This window comes from Capra hircus, chromosome 10 (assembly GCF_001704415.2).
Source record: "Capra hircus breed San Clemente chromosome 10, ASM170441v1, whole genome shotgun sequence".
In the NCBI taxonomy this organism is placed as follows: domain Eukaryota; kingdom Metazoa; phylum Chordata; class Mammalia; order Artiodactyla; family Bovidae; genus Capra; species Capra hircus.
Window position 1 is genome coordinate 47,126,626 of NC_030817.1, and position 18,586 is coordinate 47,145,211.

Sequence of the window (18,586 nt, forward strand, 5' to 3'; positions counted from 1 at the left end):
GAAAGGTGAGCTGGCTCTGTATCAGTGGTCCTGTTGTATGAAGGCATGTGATTATGGTCATCTTGGAGAAAAACAATGTTTTAGAAGTCTCATGCTAGCCTAGAAACCTTGGGTTACAGAGTCTTTCTTACTGGGCCTCAGTTTTATCATCTGTAAAATGTAGGGTCTAGGTTTGATGATCTAAAAGGGACATTTTTAGCTTTAATGTTCTGTGATTCCACATTCTAGATGAATTGGCTGACTACTGAATATAGTAGGTCCCTGTTACCTAAAGTGTGAACAGTGATAGTCTATACTCTTACATTTTCATCTTCCGCTGAGTAATAGGTAAATAACAGTCACCTCATGTATCAGTAACTCATGATCGGTTTTTTTGCTTGTTTTAATTTTTTAAGACCCTGGCTGCCCGGAAATCTGGACTCTCCCTGGCTATGGTGATTAGGACATCTTTAAACAATGAGGAATTGGTAGGTGCAGAGTCAGCTACTAACTATGCATTGATCGTAGTCTGGGGAAAAGCATTCTGCTTGGGCTGCTTGTTTGTTAGGTTTATTCCAAAGTTCTAGGAATGACTGGGAACATGCAGAAAGTCTCACCCTGAGCAAATTTCCTCAAAGCCTCAGCTGCACTGTTATACAAATTATTCTGTGTTGCTCAAATATTCATGTACCTTCATATCTTTACAAATGCTAATCCATCCAAACACACTTTGCTTGTTATAATCCACCTGAAAATTCCTGCTAAATTTCTACATAGTCCACATGTTGCCTCATTTTTGAGGCTTTCCCAAACACCTCTCTCCCCTTTTGGTTCAATTATTTGTTTCTTCCTCTGGGCCTTCCTAGCATTTAATCACAAACTCCAGAGTATGGTTAAGAGTGAAGGCTGCTTGGGGTGAATCCCATTTGGACTGCTAAATTAGCTTATTATATCTGGCAAGTTATGTAACTTCTCTGGGCCTGAGTTCTCTCATATGTATAGTGATGTGATAATAATACAGTAGATGAAGGGAGTGGACAAGTGTTTAACATGCTTGCGCAGCCTAGGGTACAGTATACAATAAATATGAGCTGGTGCTTTTATTATTTCTCTTAGTACAATTTGATTATTTTACATAAACCTTCCCTTTTGACTCCATGAGGGTAAGAACTGCATCTTGTTTGATGTCCTTGTAAATGTTTTCATCCCTAATGCTTACTACATAGTCTGGCATGAGATAGATGCTTTGTCAATTCCTTATTGAATGAAAGAACCAACATGATTAGAAGGTAGAAATAGATTGCAAATATCTAGATCAGGGATTCTTGAATTTGGCTCATTAGAATTGCCTGTAGGGGTGTGTGAGTGTGTGTGTGTTTATGTGTATGTGTGTGTTGCTCAGTTGTGTCCTACTGTATGTAACCCCTGGACTGTAGCCTGCCAGGCTCCTCTGTCCATGGAATTCTCCAGGCAAGAATACTGGAGTGGATTGTGATTCCCTTCTCCAGAGGATCTTCCCAACCCAGAGATCAAACTCAGGTTTCTCCTGCACTGCACGCAGATTCTTTACCATCTGAGCCATCTAGGATCGCCTAGAGGAGCTTTCAAACCTTGATGCCTGGGTCTCACACTCATGAATGATTTAACTGGCTTCAAGTGTAACATGGATCAGTTCAGTTCAGTTGCTCAGTTGTGTCCGACTCTTTGTGACCCCATGAATCACAACACGCCAGGCCTCCCTGTCCATCACCATCTCCCGGAGTTCACTCAAACTCATGTCCATCGAGTCGGTGATGCCATCCAGCCATCTCATCCTCTGCCGTCCCCTTCTCCTCCTGCTCCCAATCCTTCCCAGCATCAGAGTCTTTTCCAATGAGTCAGTTCTTTGCATGAGGTGGCCAAAGTACTGGAGTTTCAGCTTTAGCATCATTCCTTCCAAAGAACGCTCAGGACTGATCTCCCCCAGAATGGACTAGTCAGATCTCCTTGCAATCCAAGGGACTCTCAAGAGTCTTCTGCAACAGCACAGTTCAAACACATCAATTCTTCGGCGCTCAGCTTTCTTCAAAGTCCAACTCACGCATCCATACATGACCACTGGAAAAACCATAGCCTTGACTAGACGGACCTTTGTGGGCAAAGCAATGTCTCTGCTTTTCAGTAGGCTATCTAGGTTGGTCATAACTTTCCTTCCAAGGAGTAAACATCTTTTAATTTCATGGCTGCAGTCACCATCTGCAGTGATTTTGGAGCCCCCCAAAATAAAGTCTGACACTGTTTGCACTGTTTCCCCATCTATTTCCCATGAAGTGATGGGACCAGATGCCATGATCTTCGTTTTCTGAATGTTGAGCTTTAAGCCAACTTTTTCACTCTCCTCTTTCACTTTCATCAAGAGGCTTTTTAGTTCCTCTTCACTTTCTGCCATAAAGGTGGTGTCATTTGCGTATCTGAGGTTATTGGTATTTCTCCCGGCAATCTTGATTCCAGCTTGTGTTTCTTCCAGTCCAGCGTTTCTCATGATGTACTCTGCATATAAGTTAAATAATCAGGATGACAGTAGACAGCCTTGACGTACTCCTTTTCCTATTTGGAACCAGTCTGTTGTTCCATGTCCACTTCTAACTGTTGCTTCCTGACCTGCATATAGATTTCTCAAGAGGCAGGTCAGGTGGTCTGGTATTCCCATCTCTTTCAGAATTTTCCACAGTTTCTTGTGATCCACACAGTTAAAAGCTTTGGGTTAAAAACAAAACAAAACAAAAAAAACAGGTAATTCCAATTCCAATGACCAGGTGGATGTTGTGCCATGGTAACTGCATCCTGCCAGCCACTATGGGGCTTGTATCCAAGAAAATTTATCTGTGCCCCTGTGCACAGATTATTGCAACTGTGTACTACCTCCCTCAATTTTAGAGACTTTGTCTTTCTTAGAGAATAAAAACATGGCCACTGTCATTGCTTGTTTTAAATTTCTATATATTTGACATGTAAACACCATTATTTACATTTTTATTTCTCATTTTCTCTTCTTTCATTGTCATCTTCCACCCAAAGCCAACCTTTCCTAGGTCTCCATCAGAAAATCCCCTCAGCCCAATATATATCAGCAGTAGTACATGTCTGTTTGAATATCTGGGTGCTACAGCATGTTCAGAACATTTTGTATTGTGCCATGATATTTTTAAAACATGACTGCTTTTCCAGGGGCTTATTTTTATCTGTTGGTTTTATTATGCCATGTAATATTTCCAGTGTAGTTTGGATACAAGAGAAAATAAACATTCTGTGATACATGAAAAAGCCTCATATTGCTTACTGAATCTCAGAGTATCCAGTCTTTTGCTTTAGAGGAAATAATCAAAATGGAAGGTTTTTATTGATAGACTTCTAGACTGTTTTTTTTAAATGTTTGAAAATATTGTCTTTGGTTTAAAGCACAAATACTCATTCCTATGAAAGTTAAGAGGAAAGCAATAGAAATCAGAGGAATACCACTACATTTTCTGAAGCTCTGACAGAGAGCGCACCCTCACTGTATGGTTAAAATAGCTAGTGGTCAACTGTTCCTTTACTTAAAAGTATTCATTTTAGGTTTAGTATTGAGTTTCAGAAGGCCTCTGTGAAAGATTTTTCTGTGTGAGTGTTGGCTGGCTGAACCAAGCCCAACAGTTACTGCTAAAGCTCATAAAGCCCATTTCCCTGGGGCCAATGTCTCAAAAAGCAAATGAAATATGACTTCCATACAACAGGCATATTAAATGTCATTCTTGACAAGCTGTCACATTAAGTCATTACATGGGCAACTAATATAAATGCTGGAGTGAATAATTTCTAGTTCCTGGTGCTACAAGTCCCAGGTACCCTCAATGTGAAGCATGAAATATTTGCCTTTACATGAAGAAAAATGACTTGGCCATGTGGAAAATGGTAGCCCTTCTGTTTTAATAGCCCTATTCTATTTGAATTAAAGAGATGTACAGTAAAAATCTCAGTCATCTCTTCCAAGGAAGGAATGTGCTATAAAATCTGAGACAAGTCGACAGTGGGTAGGCCAGCACCATTGAAACACAGTTTGACTCTTTGCAACCCCATGAACCACAGCATGCCAATCTTCCCTGTCCTTCAGTATCTCCCAGAGTTTGCTCAAACTCATGTCCATTGAGTCAGCGATGCCTTCCAACCATTTCATCCTCTGTTGCACCTTTATCCTCTTGCCCTCAATCTTTCCCAGCATCAGGACCTTTAACTATTGCATACATACAAAATACATACAGCATCAACGAAGTGAAAAACAGTACAAACACCTGTATATCCACCACTTAGCTTTGAAAAGAGAATATTTCCACCCTCTGTGTATTCCTTTCTCAATTTCTTCCTCCTTCCAAACTTCAAAGATTTTATATCTATCATTTTATTGCTTTTGTTTATATTTTTAACCACATGTGTATAACTTAATTTTCTTTTTGTCTTTCCTAACATATGCATTTAAAACTATCCATTTTCCTCTTAGCACACTTTAGCTGCATTGTACAAATTTTGATATATAGTACTTTTATTGTTGTTTAGATAGAATTGTTTCGTAAATGGTCCAGTGATTAGTATTTTGACCCATCAGTTATATGGAAAGTGTGTTCATTAATATTCTGAAGATAAGGGCTTTATTTTGTTACTGCATTGTATTCAAAGGAGAAGGACTGTACTTCAGTCTTTCTTATTTAATTGAGGATTGCTGGGCTTCCCTGGTGGCTCAGACAGTAAAGTGTCTGCCCACAGTGTGGGAGACCTGGGTTCGATCCCTGAGTCAGGAAGATCCTGTGGAAAAGGAAATGACAACCCACTCCAGTACTCTTGCCTGGAAAATCCCATGAACTGAGGAGTCTGATAGGCTGCAGTCCATGGGGTCTCAAAGAGTCAGACATGACTGAGCGACTTCACTTTCACTGTTGCTTAATAGCTTAATACATGATCAGCATTATAGATATCACGTCTGAGCTTTTCTGTTTTAGTACATAAGTTTGGGGGCTTCTATATCTCTAATAATTTCTTTCAACTTTTGCTAGTTGACCCTAATAATCTTTTAAATGTTTTTTCCTTAAAAGTATTCTATGTGATATTAATACAGCTACACTAAATTTTAATTAATTCAGTTGGTAAAGAATCCACTTGCAATACAGGAGACCCCAGTTCAATTCCTGGGTCAGGAAGATCTGTGGAGAAGGGATAGGCTACCCACTTCAATATTCTTGGGCTTCCCTTGTGGCTCAGCTGGTAAAGAATCCACCTGCAATGCAGGAGACCTGGGTTCGATCCCGGGCTTGGAAAAATCCCCTGGAGAAGGGAAAGGCTACCCACTCCAGGATTCTGGGTTATAAAGAGTTGGAGATAACTGAGTGATTTTCACTTTCACTAAATTAGGTTTGTATCCTCCTTGACAGAACCTTTTCTAGCCCTTTATTTACATTTTATTCTGTCTTTATTCATATCTTATAGAAAAACAACTTGATTTTATTTATTTATTTATTTTTATTTTTTTATTTTTTTTACCTTTTATTTTTTTTTAATTTTTTAAATTTTAAAATCTTTAATTCTTACATGCGTTCCCAAACATGAACCCCCCTCCCACCTCCCTCCCCACAACATCTCTCTGGGTCATCCCCATGCACCAGCCCCAAGCAAGCTGCACCCTACGTCAGACATGGACTGGCGATTCAATTCTTACATGACAATATACATGTTAGAATTCCCATTCTCCCAAATCATCCCACCCTCTCCCTCTCCCTCTGAGTCCAAAAGTCTGGTATACACATCTGTGTCTTTTTTCCTGTCTTGCATACAGGGTCGTCATTGCCATCTTCCTAAATTCCATATATATGTGTTAGTATACTGTATTGGTGTTTTTCTTTCTGGCTTACTTCACTCTGTATAATCGGCTCCAGTTTCATCCATCTCATCAGAACTGATTCAAATGAATTCTTTTTAACGGCTGAGTAATACTCCATTGTGTATATGTACCACAGCTTGCTTATCCATTCATCTGCTGATGGACATCTAGGTTGTTTCCATGTCCTGGCTATTATAAACAGTGCTGCGATGAACATTGGGGTACATGTGTCTCTTTCAATTCTGGTTTCCTCGGTGTGTATGCCCAGCAGTGGGATTGCTGGGTCATAAGGTAGTTCTATTTGCAATTTTTTAAAGGAATCTCCACACTGTTCTCCATAGTGGCTGTACTAGTTTGCATTCCCACCAACAGTGTAGGAGGGTTCCCTTTTCTCCACACCCTCTCCAGCATTTATTGCTTGCAGATTTTTGGATCGCAGCCATTCTGACTGCTGTGAAGTAGTACCTCACTGTGGTTTTGATTTGCATTTCTCTAATAATGAGTGATGTTGAGCATCTTTTCATGTGTTTGTTAGCCATCCGTATGTCTTCTTTGGAGAAATGTCTATTTAGTTCTTTGGCCCATTTTTTGATTGGGTCATTTATTTTTCTGGAATTGAGCTGCAGAAGTTGCTTGTATATTTTTGAGATTAGTTGTTTGTCAGTTGCTTCATTTGCTATTATTTTCTCCCATTCAGAAGGCTGTCTTTTCACCTTGCTTATATTTTCCTTTGTTGTGCAGAAGCTTTTAATTTTAATTAGATCCCATATGTTTATTTTTGCTTTTATTTCCAGAATTCTGGGAGGTGGATCATAGAGGATCCTGCTGTGATTTATGTCTGAGAGTGTTTTGCCTATGTTCTCCTCTAGGAGTTTTATAGTTTCTGATCTTACATTTAGATCTTTAATCCATTTTGAGTTTATTTTTGTGTACGGTGTTAGAAAGTGATCTAGTTTCATTCTTTTACAAGTGGTTGACCAGTTTTCCCAGCACCACTTGTTAAACAGATTGTCTTTACTCCATTGTATATTCTTGCCTCCTTTGTCAAAGATAAGGTGTCCATATGTGTGTGGATTTATCTCTGGGCTTTCTATTTTGTTCCATTGATCTATATGTCTGTCTTTGTGCCAGTACCATACTGTCTTGATGACTGTGGCTTTGTAGTAGAGCCTGAAGTCAGGCAAGTTGATTCCTCCAGTTCCATTCTTCTTTCTCAAGATTGCTTTGGCTATTCGAGGTTTTTTGTATTTCCATACAAATCTTGAAATTATTTGTTCTAGTTCTGTGAAAAATGTGGCTGGTAGCTTGACAGGGATTGCATTGAATTTGTAAATTGCACAACTTGATTTTAAAATGTAATTTCAGAATTTTCCTTTTTATGGGTGAATTCTGTTTTGTGGGTGAATTAGTTCTATTACTTTTTTAAATTTACTATTTCTCTTCATTTTACTCTATTTCCTTTCTAGGTTTATTTTCTGTAGATTGAGTTTTCTTTACTTTCCCTGTTTTCCATTAATTAGATTGAAGTTATCTATACTATTTATTTTAATAAAGTAGATAATTTTTAAATGTTTAATTTAAATACTTTTCAAATTTTAAAGTTGATTAATAATCCTGTCTTAAATACACACACACACACGCACATGTGCACATACACACACACACACACACACACAAACACACACATATATAGAGAGAGATCTGAAAGTGCTTAGGCTTTGATTACTGCCCTCAGTGCCCACATTAGGTAGGAGGCAAGTCTTAATGTCATGTCTGAAAATGATATGAAAAGCCCAAGGTCAAAGCCCATGGACTTTAACTGAATTCCAAACATATCTCCTAGGTTTCCAGAGATTCCACTTTTGTAATTTTGTCATTAAGATCCTTTTAAAAAACTTTCTGAGATAACTGGGGAATCTGTTTCTTTTGAGCCCCTTCTATATAGTAAAATGTTTTATTTTTTCCCACAAAAAACAGTAAAATATTTTTTGTTTTTTCTGGCTAGGTTGCCTGATTAGTTTTTCAATATACAAAATGAATATGCTAATATTTCTAGAAGATTTTTGGGGAAATCAAATGAGATAAATTGAGAGCACTTCAACCATTTTGGACACATGGTGAAAAGTGAGTGTTGCTTGCTCAGTCATGTCCAACTCTTTCTACCTCATAGACTGTAGCCAACCAGGCTTCTCTGTCCATGGAATTCTCCAGGCAAGAATACTGGAGTGGGTTGCCACTGCCTTCTCCTGGGGCTCTTCCTGACCCAAGGATCGAACCTGGGTCTCCCCCATTACAGGCAAATTCTTTACTGTTTGAGCCCCCAGGGGAGCCCCTTGGACACATAAATATATAGTAAATATTAGTTATTATTTTTATGATTGTCTGCTTTTACCACACAGCTTTCCATAGATGCATGAGTGACTTTCTTAGTTACAAAAGAGAACAGTAGAATAGGTTCCCTTTAGGAGAGATGCTCACCCCTTTCCCTCATTTTCTTTTATAGTATCCGAATCCTCTTTCATGACCTCTATCAGAAGATTTATAAAAACTCAGTCTCTGCCCCAACTGATGAGAACTAGACCTTTCCACAATAAAATGTCCAAACTTTCCCCCAGTGGAGAATTTCACATTATTTTTGGCCTCTTATATTTAATAAGTTACTTATCTTATACCACTTTCTTTATGTATATATATTCATTGAAAGCTTGAATTGGAGAAAAACCAATACTTATAGTACATGACAAATTTGTCCTAATTTGTTATCAGATCAAATTCCTTGTCATGTATTGGCATGAAACAAAATTATCTTTTTTTTTGTTAGTTTACGGTTTTATTTATATTAGCCTAACTAAATCTTTTTTTTAATCTTCTGATATATATTCTTTTCACATTTACTGCATTGTTTTCTAGACCATCTATTAAGGATACAGAAATGAAAAAAGCAACATTGCTGATGGAGTTTTTTCTCACAGGACTTAAGTATTAACCACAGTGGCAAATCCCCTTGTTCTTGTTGGTCTTGGTGATATACCTCATCACCACTGTGGGAAACCTTGGTCTGATTGTTCTCTTCTGCAATGACCCTCACCTTCACATTCTCATCTTAATCCTTGGAAAATTGGCCTTTGTTGATGCCTGGATATCCTCCATAGTGACTCCAAAGATGCTGGTCAACTTCTGTAGCAAGAGCAAAATTATCTCTCTCACTGAATGCAAGTTACACATTTTTCCCCTTGCAATCAGTGTAACCACAGAATGCTTTTTGCTGGCAACAATGGCATACAATTGCTATGTGGCCATAGGCAAACCAGTGATACTATCCAGTGATGATGACAAATAGACTGTGCATCTGGCTACTAGCTTTGTCATTTTTAGGTGGTCTTTCTCATGCCATACTTCATAATACTTTTTTATTCAAATTAACCTTTTGTGATTCCATCATAGTATAGCACTTTTACTGTGATATTATACCATTGTTTAAGATGTCCTGTACTGACCCTTCCATTAATTTTCTGATAGTAGTTATTTTCTCTGGATCATTACAGGTGTTCACCTTTCTCATTGTTCTTATGTCTTATTCACTTGTTCTCTTTACAATTTTATTTTATTTTTTAATTTAATTTATTTTATTTTATTTTTTTACTTTATTTTACTTTACAATACTGTATTGGTTTTGCCATACATTGACATGAATCCGCCACGGGTGTACATGAGTTCCCAATCCTGAACCCGCCTCCCACCTCCCACCCCATATCATCTCTTTGGGTCATCCCTGTGCACCAGCCCCAAGCATTCTGTATCCTGTATTGAACATAGACTGGCGATTCGTTTCTTACATGATAGTATACATGTTTCAATATCACTGGAGCTGATTATGCAGAGTGAAGTAAGCCAGAAAGAAAAACACCAATACAGTATACTAACACATATATATAGAATTTAGAAAGATGGTAAGGATAACCCTGTATGCGAGACAGCAAAAAATTATCTTTTAAAATGTATATCCTGTATTGCCCTCTTCTTAAATTATTGAATCATCTATTTTATCACTGTTCTACACTCTTTATTTGGACTCAATCTATTAGTTACTTAAGTCAGTGGTAATGTGACTAAAACGATGTGAGTAAGAACAAATTACATAAAGTATTCCATGTAGAGGCACATAACTTTTAGTCTCTGTACATTCTGCTGTAAAAATTTTGCCTGAGTAATTTTACCTTCTGGTGTCAATCTTACGTAATGATTAGTCTGATTAAAAAATCAGTCATGAAATTATGTCTGTTTTTATGCTCAGGATCTTATTCTACCATTGTTCTGCCCTCATAACAAATTTAAAAGGGCACATTTATCTAACCTTTGCTCTGCAAATCTTTCTGATGCTTTTGTCCAGAAATAGCAAATGATACATCAGTCAGTTCAGTTCAGTCGCTCAGTTGTGTCTGACTCTTTGCAACCCCATAAATCACAGCACGCCAGCCCTCCCTGTCCATCACCATCTCCCGGAGTTCAGTCAGACTCATGTCCATCAAGTCGGTGATGCCATCCAGCCATCTAATCCTCGGTCGTCCCCTTCTCCTCCTGCCCCCAATCCTTCTCAGCATCAGAGTCTTTTCCAATGAGTCAATTCTTTGCATGAGGCGGCCAAAGTACTGGAGTTTCAGCTTTAGCATCATTCCTTCAAAACAAATCCCAGGGCTGATCTCCTTCAGAATGGACTGGTTGGATCTCCGTGCAGTCCAAGGAATTCTCAAGAGTCTTCTCCAACACCACAGTTCAAAAGCATCAATTCTTCGGCGCTCAGCCTTCTTCACAGTCCAACTCTCACATCCATACATGACCACTGGAAAAACCATAGAGGGTAGTAAATTGATTCTTTTCTAAAAAGCATCCATTAAGCACATGAAATACACTTCAAAACGGAAAGCATACTTTTTCCCTAGAATTATCAAAATGTGATTGTTTTTAAGTATAAGAAAATGATGGTTTGCATATTCCTATGAGGGAGTATGAGAAGAAAAATAGAACTTTATTAGTTGAGTCATTGGTTAACATGGGGGCGGGGGGAGAGAAAAGGTATGTGGCAAATGGAGGCAGCCAAGCTTTGTTCCTGGTTTAAGTGTCAACAGTTGGTAGATTGGAATTTTGGTGGCCCCAAAACACTGGTAATTGTTCTCGGTAGGAGGCTTGACTGCTTTATTTCTTGGACTCATTCTGATTTCCCCATATAGCTGTCAATAGGAAAGGCAATTCCAGAGTCCTAATTGTTCAGGAAGTGATTTAGTAGAGCAACTTGCTTTAAATTTCAGTTTCTCAGAGCAGGAATTTTAAACAAAATCTATGTATAAAATATGTGCATCTTCCCCTTTGTAGTCCATAGGTCATACTTGGTTACTAAGTCTTATCTGAGTGATGGTGTTCCTTGTTCTCATTTCTACAGATCAAGGCACTGTTGAAACACAATAAAATGGCCGTATTTTCTGAAATCACTTCAGTAGTATAAAAGTAATTGTTATTATTTTTTACTTCTCTGAAAAAGCCTCATGTCCTGACTATAAATATAAAAATTACTGGAAGAATATGGGTCAAACTATGCCTAAATTTGAAAGATTAAGCTATTTTTTATTTTAGTGCTTTTTCGGTTTATAAATTACTTCTGCAGTGAGCATAGATTTTATTATTATCCCAACATACATTTTAGCTAATAATAATACTTTGACTGTACAAGATTTGAAAAGTTTAGAAACATTTAGAATAGATTAGTGGCAAGTCTCCCAAATCTCTGAATCCACTCATCAGTCCTAATTCCAGTAATTAGGATTCTGCTTGTTCTTCGAACCATCTTCTCCATACGTCTGGTTCCTTATTTACCTAGGCCAGAGACCCTGTCTTGATAACATGATTCCCAGTCCCCATCCTTTCACATCAGCTAGCATCCTATTTCCTGCACAAGTTACCTTTCTGTCTACTCTGAGTGCTTGTATGTGTGGGTATATATGTGTATATTTTTTCTCTTCTCGTTAATCATTTCTTAATCCAAGGTAAGTGGCAGACTTCCATTTCCCATGGCTCATTTTAGGGCTTTCTTTTGTTTTCGTCTCTTTTGTTCTTATTCAGTGCCCCATATCCTAGGTTTTCACCTTACTCCACAAAAGCTATGTTGTTGTCATCTTATTTGATCTGCTGTTATTTTGCTGCTAAAAATACACTCTTTCCCTCAGTATACCATATTCCCCTGAGATGATCATATCAGATTTATTTTTCCATGCTTTCCTTAGCTATTGATTTCCTGAATTTCTATACTGACCGTCATTCTCTCTTATGCTTTGCTGGAATAAGAAATATTTTCATAAACCATTTATTTTAGAGTGATTTTCAGCTTTAGTAAACACATGCCCATATCCCCAAAATCAAGAATGTAAAACTCATATTTTCATTTTCTTAAGACTGGGGACATATACCCTCTAGTGAAGTATCTTATGTTTTTGTCCAGCTTCTATAGCTTTCAAATGTTATGGTTTATTTTAATGCCCTATTCAATTGATTTTTGATGTGCTGTCTGATAAATTTTCCATGTTTCTTCTTTTTTGAAATTAGCTTCTCTTCTCGTGAAATGGACCATGACTCTTTAACCAAAACAAACATTTCAATTTCAATGAAACCTTCTCAGCTGTCTATCAAAACCATCTTTCACTTGTTTTCCTTCAACATGTGTAATATTTTAGCAAGTGTTCCTTATATTAATACTATAGCCTAAAAATTTAGAGGACTGATTGTATATCACTTGAATTCAATAAAAAGAAAAGGGACATAAAGGATTAGATTAAATGTGTTAATCATTAAATTTAAATTGTCTGGATAAATTCGTATTAGAAAGCAACTGCTTGCCTAGCTCTGGCTTCTCTGATAGATCAATTGGTAAAGAATCTGTCTGCAATGCAGGATACCCCGGTTCAGGAAGATCTGGGTCAGGAAGATCTGCTGGAGAAGGAATAGGCTACCCACTCCAGTATTCTTGGGCTTCCCTTGTGGTTCAGCTAGTAAAGAATCTGCCCAACTCTGCTTTCTAAGTTAATATGTATCTCTCTCTTTTCTTAGGTTCAGTAGCAGACTCTGTTCTATTCCTACCTAGTGTTCCAGTTAGAATTGTTGTTCTTTCCCCCTCCTAAGATAACAAATTATGCAATTGCAAATATACCTGAACTCCAATCTTGGTGTTTCGTTTTTTTTTTTTTTAGCTAAACCAACAATTCTGTACCATGCACACACACACACATCACACAGTCCCCCAGGCCCTCAGCTCAGAACATAAAACTGTCTATGTAGAACTAATGGTATATCTTTTATGCCAAGAATCATTCAGTTCACTTCAAAGATATTGAATATCACTCTGCAAGGCAGTAAAGGGGAGGCAAAGATGAATAATACATGCTTCTAAATCTAATAGAATTCTTAACAGTTCTTTTCAAGACATGACATCTTCATTACAGAATGAAACCAAGAGATTTATTGACTCAGATTATCTTTATTGAAAAGTGATGGATCCACTTGTTCTATGTAAACGCTAACACAGGGTTCCCCTGCTTGAGAAGTTCCCATATTTTGAACACACTGTTGGTGTGTAGACTCACTTGAAATGTAAAGAAATTTGATCAGACACTCACTGAGTAGCAAGGCTGGATCTTGGTTTTTAAAAGACAGAAAAAGATAGAAACAATTTTAGTGAAGATCAGCTTCCTGGTACGGAAACTCCTTGTACCATTACCAGACATATTCTAGGGAAACGCCTGGTGAGGCGAATTACTGATAAAAGGAAAAGTGCTGTTTCCATACTTTGGAATTGAAGAATAATAGAAAGGTAGCCATTTCAACACTGTGGGAAGATACTCTGAAATGAGACTTAAGGATGATTAATGAAAAACACAAGCACTTCCCTTCTATTGTTGCTTATCAGCTAGACTCCTACAGGATTTATGTAAACAACTATTCATCAGGCATCAGGTGGCTGTGGGGAATTATTTATAAATGTAACTTCAGAGAGTGCTGGTCTTTCTCCCCAGCAAGTCACCAGCAGAGTGGGAAATGAGAAGCAAAGAGACTCATCTAAACAAATCTGCAGTATGAGCACTCTTACTTAGCATTTATTCAGTGTTTGAAGTCTATGGGCTGTATTTGTTACTGTCACACTGATCATCAACACACAGTAGACAGGTAGAGCAGGAAATTGAGGATTAGAGAATTTAAGTCTCTCCATAGATTATAAGACTCTTAAGTAGCACAACATTCATTTCATGCCATGAAAAGATGTTGTGCCCTAACAATCAGAGACAAGACAGCTCCTGCCTTCTGAAGCCCATTTCAACTGTCATGCGACAGAGCCTGTGCTCAGGAGCTCAGGCCTCTGGGCTCCTTGTTCAGTGCTCAGTTCACCAATGGCTTCCATGTACTGTTAAAAATTATCTCTGTTCAGTCATCTATAAAGATGTGGATGGAACTAGAGTCTGTCATACAAAGTGAGTAAGACAGAAAGAGGAAAACAAATATTGTATATTACTGCATATACAAGGAATCTAGAAAAATGGTACAGATTAACATATTTACAGGGCAAGAGTAGAGATGGAGACATACAGAATGAACAAGTGGACACGATGGGGAGAGGAGTGGAATTAATTGGGAGATTAGCACTGACATATATACACTACCATGTGTAAAATAGATAGCTAGTGGGAACCTGCTGTGTAACACAGGGAGGTCAGTTCTGTGATGACTTGATGGGTGGGATGGGGTGGTGAGGGAAACCACAGAGGCAGGGGATATATGTATACATAAAGCTGATTCACTTTGCTATACAGCAGAAACTAACACAACATCACAAAGCAATTATATCCCAATAAATTTAAATATATATATATATATTATATATATATATATATATATATATATATATATATATATATATATCTCCCTTTAAGGCAGTGAAAGCAATTCCCTGTAGAAAGATCTATAGAATTATACTACGGAATTGGGGAGGGGTGTCATGTTACAGAGAATGTCATGTTAGAATCAGGGAGGCGAGGCCTGGTTAAGATACAAAGAAGGAGTAAGGGGTGTCTGTAGAAGTTTAAAATCAACATTCAGAATACTTTCCATGACATTATAATTTTACCAAGAACCAACTTAGACCAAGGATAGTAATATAAATTACTTTTGACTTTTGAATTGATGTGTCCTGAATATCTATCTCATGCCATAGACTAGATTAGGATTGATCCAGCAGTGAGCATGATGTTCATCATCCTTGTGCTCATGAAGTAACAGTATAGAAGATGTAGTTACTATCAAGAAACCAGAGCTCCGTGCTGCCATGAAAGAACCTCGCACAGCAGTGGAGCCCAGTCCAATGTGAAAATTAGGGAATTTCTGTATTCAAATTACTGAATTGGGCCCTGGAGCATTGAAGGAAGAATACTTGAGCAGAGTCACTGTGATGACAGTCATCACTTAAATCAATAATTAAAGAGTCCTCTCAAAATAACATTTTCAGGAAAATGTGATAACATGGTTTGTTTTATGTTGGCCTTCTCCAGATCCATTGATGTACCTTACATTGGTAACTTCTCTCACCTTCCCAGAAAATACATGTCTTCAAGAAGACGCTACAGGCACTGATCTACCCCATGTCCTCCACCGCCCCGCACAACTTTGAGGTCTGGACGGCTACAACACCTACCTACTGTTACGAGTGTGAAGGGCTCCTATGGGGCATTGCCCGGCAAGGCATGAAGTGTTCGGAGTGTGGAGTGAAGTGCCACGAAAAGTGTCAGGACCTCCTGAATGCTGACTGTTTGCAAAGTGAGTACTCAGGTGAAGAAGCAGGTGTGCAGAGCTGGTCTCATCCTATATATTTTCAGCCCTTGCTAATTCTCAACAAATCCTGTCCAGTCACACAAAGTTATACACATTGCCCATCAATCACCTAACTGACTTTGTTTACCCTGGCACTGTCAGATTCCTCAGAATAACTACTTGGAGTTCAATGGCACTTGGCCCAAGTAGAAAATTTCAAAGTGACTTCCAATCTGTGTTCTTACTTTTATCTCATAATAGCCCCACATGGTCAGTGGGAACAGGTAAAGTCATGTTCCTCAAACAGGGTTGATGCATCCCTGAGGTGACAGTAACTGGAATTCTTTTCCAAGCCTGCTTGACTTCTGCCTTCTGCAAGCAAGCCCCATGCTCTTCTGCAGCCCCTGTGCAGACCTTGGAATTGGGAGGTCGTGTATCTGAATGTCAAAGACAAATCTAACTTACCAGATAGGTGACCTGGAAAAAGTTTCTCTAACTTCTCAGGGCTTCATTTTTCTTCCTTCAAATAAATAGGAATAATAAAATTTACCTTAGTGGTTTACTTTGAAGACTAAATGGGAAAGTTGCTGCAAAGAATCTGGCACATAGTAGATGCTCAGTGAATGTTAATGGCCTTTTCCATTCTTTTACATTTCTGAATAAGTACATGTCACTTTGACTTTTATGACAGGTTATCTTAGATTTTTCATTTCTGAAAAAAGAAAACCCTTTATACTGGTACTTTAAATTAGGTCCTGAAATGCCAAAACTCTAAAACACATATTATTGACTTTTCACTGCTGAATTGATTTGTCTGCTGACTTTAAATAACTAAAAAAGTGCTGCTGAAGAACTCTATTTAAACATGGATTTTCATTTCCAAATATGTTTTTCACATTTAATAGTGTCCCCTTTGTTATTTATTTGAATATGGTCAGTGTAAGGTGCATGGGTTGCCTGAAATTGAGGGAGGACAGAGGAAAATGTCAAAATAGAGATTAAATTGCAAATGCTGGTATGGCCGGCTGTGGTAGTAACAATTCACACACATTGTACACTTTCCTCTACCTGATTAGTATTCTCCCTATACAACCAGATCTATTGAGACTGTTAATGGTAATGAATGTGTGTTTTAAAGCAAAATAGTACGCCTTTAAAACATAAAATGTGTACTTAGGAATGAATGCTTATAATGAAGGGAAACTGACTCAGTATTACCCAGCCAAGCTACCTGCAACAACCCATCCTACAATTACACTTTAGTCTACCTCTTTTAAAAGTGAATTCTGAACCAGTGTTTTAAGAAACAACCATATTAGGGCAGTGATATTTTGAGAAAATAGGTAGGAAAAAATATTGCCATAAAGAAACTATGGCTTAGATATCTTAAAGAAAAAAGTGATGTAGGTCATACTTAAGAAATGAGCTCATTCTTCAGGTCTTTCAGAGAAGAGAGATGCCACCCACTCATAAGCTTTGGAAACATTTTCATAGTCTGCTTCCATCTCTTCAGATAGCATGCTTTATTTGGTAATGGTTAAATACATGTGGCAAGCTTTTCTTTGAAGTTATTCATTAAAATGTATGTAAACTGGAAGAATCAGAAACAGTACAAAAAAATGAAATTAGATGTGTATCTCCCAGGAAAGGGATGTTTTCCTTAATAACTCCTTATATTTCCCTGAAACTCACATTCTCACACTGAATGGAAAGAGGTTTTGCTGATACATGAATTCAGCTTCACCACTTACCACATAACTATCAATAAAATTTAAACTTGTCCTAGCAAACTAATGTTCAAAATTCTCCAAGCTAGGCTTCAATAGTACATGAACTGAGAACTATCAGATGTTTAAGCTGGATTTAGAAAAGGCAGAGGAACCAGATATCAAATTGTCAGCATCTGTGGGATCATAGAAAAAGAAAGAGAACTCCAGAAAAATATCTACTTCTGCTTTATTGACTATGCCAAAGCCTTTAACTGTGTGGATCACAACAAACTGTGGAAAATTCTTAAAGATGTGGAAATACCAGACCACCTTACTTGCCTCCTGAGAAATCTGTATAAAGGTCGAGAAGCAACAGTTAGAACTGGACATGGAACAACAGACTGCTTTCAAATCGGAAAAGGAGTATCCCAAGGCTGTATATTGTCACCCTGCTTATTTAACTCATATGCAGAGTAAATCATGCGAAATGCTGGCAGGATGAAGCATGAAGTAGAATCTAGATTGCCGGGAGAAATATCCATAACCTCAGATATGCAGATGATACCACCCTTATGACAGAAAGCAAAGAGGAACTAAAGAGCCTCGATGAAAATGAAACAGAATAGTGAAAAATCTGGCTTAAAACTCAACATTCAAAAAACTAAGACCATGGCATTCAGTCCCATCACTTTATGACAAATAGGGAAACAACGGAAACAGTGACAGACTTTATATTTTCTTGGGCTCTAAAATCACTGTAGATGGTGACTTCAGCCATGAAATTAAAAGACCCTTACTCCTTGGAAGAAAAGCTATGAAAAGCCCAGACAGCATATTAAAAAGCAGAGACCTTACTTTGCCTACAAAGGTCCGTCTAGTGAAAGCTATGTTTTTTCCAGTAGTCATATAAGGATGTGAGAGTTGGACCATAAAGAAAGCTGAGTGTTGAAGAATTGATGCTTTTGAACTGTGGTATTGAAGAAGACACTTGAGAGTCCCTTGGACTGCAAAGAGAGCAAACCAGTGAACCCTAAAGGAAAAAAGCCCTGAATATTCATTGTAAGGACTGATGCTCAAGCTCCAATACTTTGGCTACCTGATGCGAAGAACTGATGCAACTAGAAAAGACCCTGATGCTAAAAAAGGTTGAATGCAGGAGGAGAAGGAGATG

General features: G+C 37.9%; 1 protein-coding gene across 1 annotated transcript in view; it reads left to right on the forward strand.

The window, feature by feature from the left end:
- The window catches only part of UNC13C (unc-13 homolog C), a 678,662-nt gene that overhangs the window by 268,745 nt on the left and 391,331 nt on the right, over positions 1 to 18,586 (forward strand). The window contains exons 9-10 of the mRNA XM_005685753.3: positions 396 to 467; positions 15,493 to 15,712. Coding sequence (XP_005685810.2) covers positions 396 to 467; positions 15,493 to 15,712 — 292 coding nt within the window. The remainder of the gene's footprint in view (positions 1 to 395; positions 468 to 15,492; positions 15,713 to 18,586) is intronic.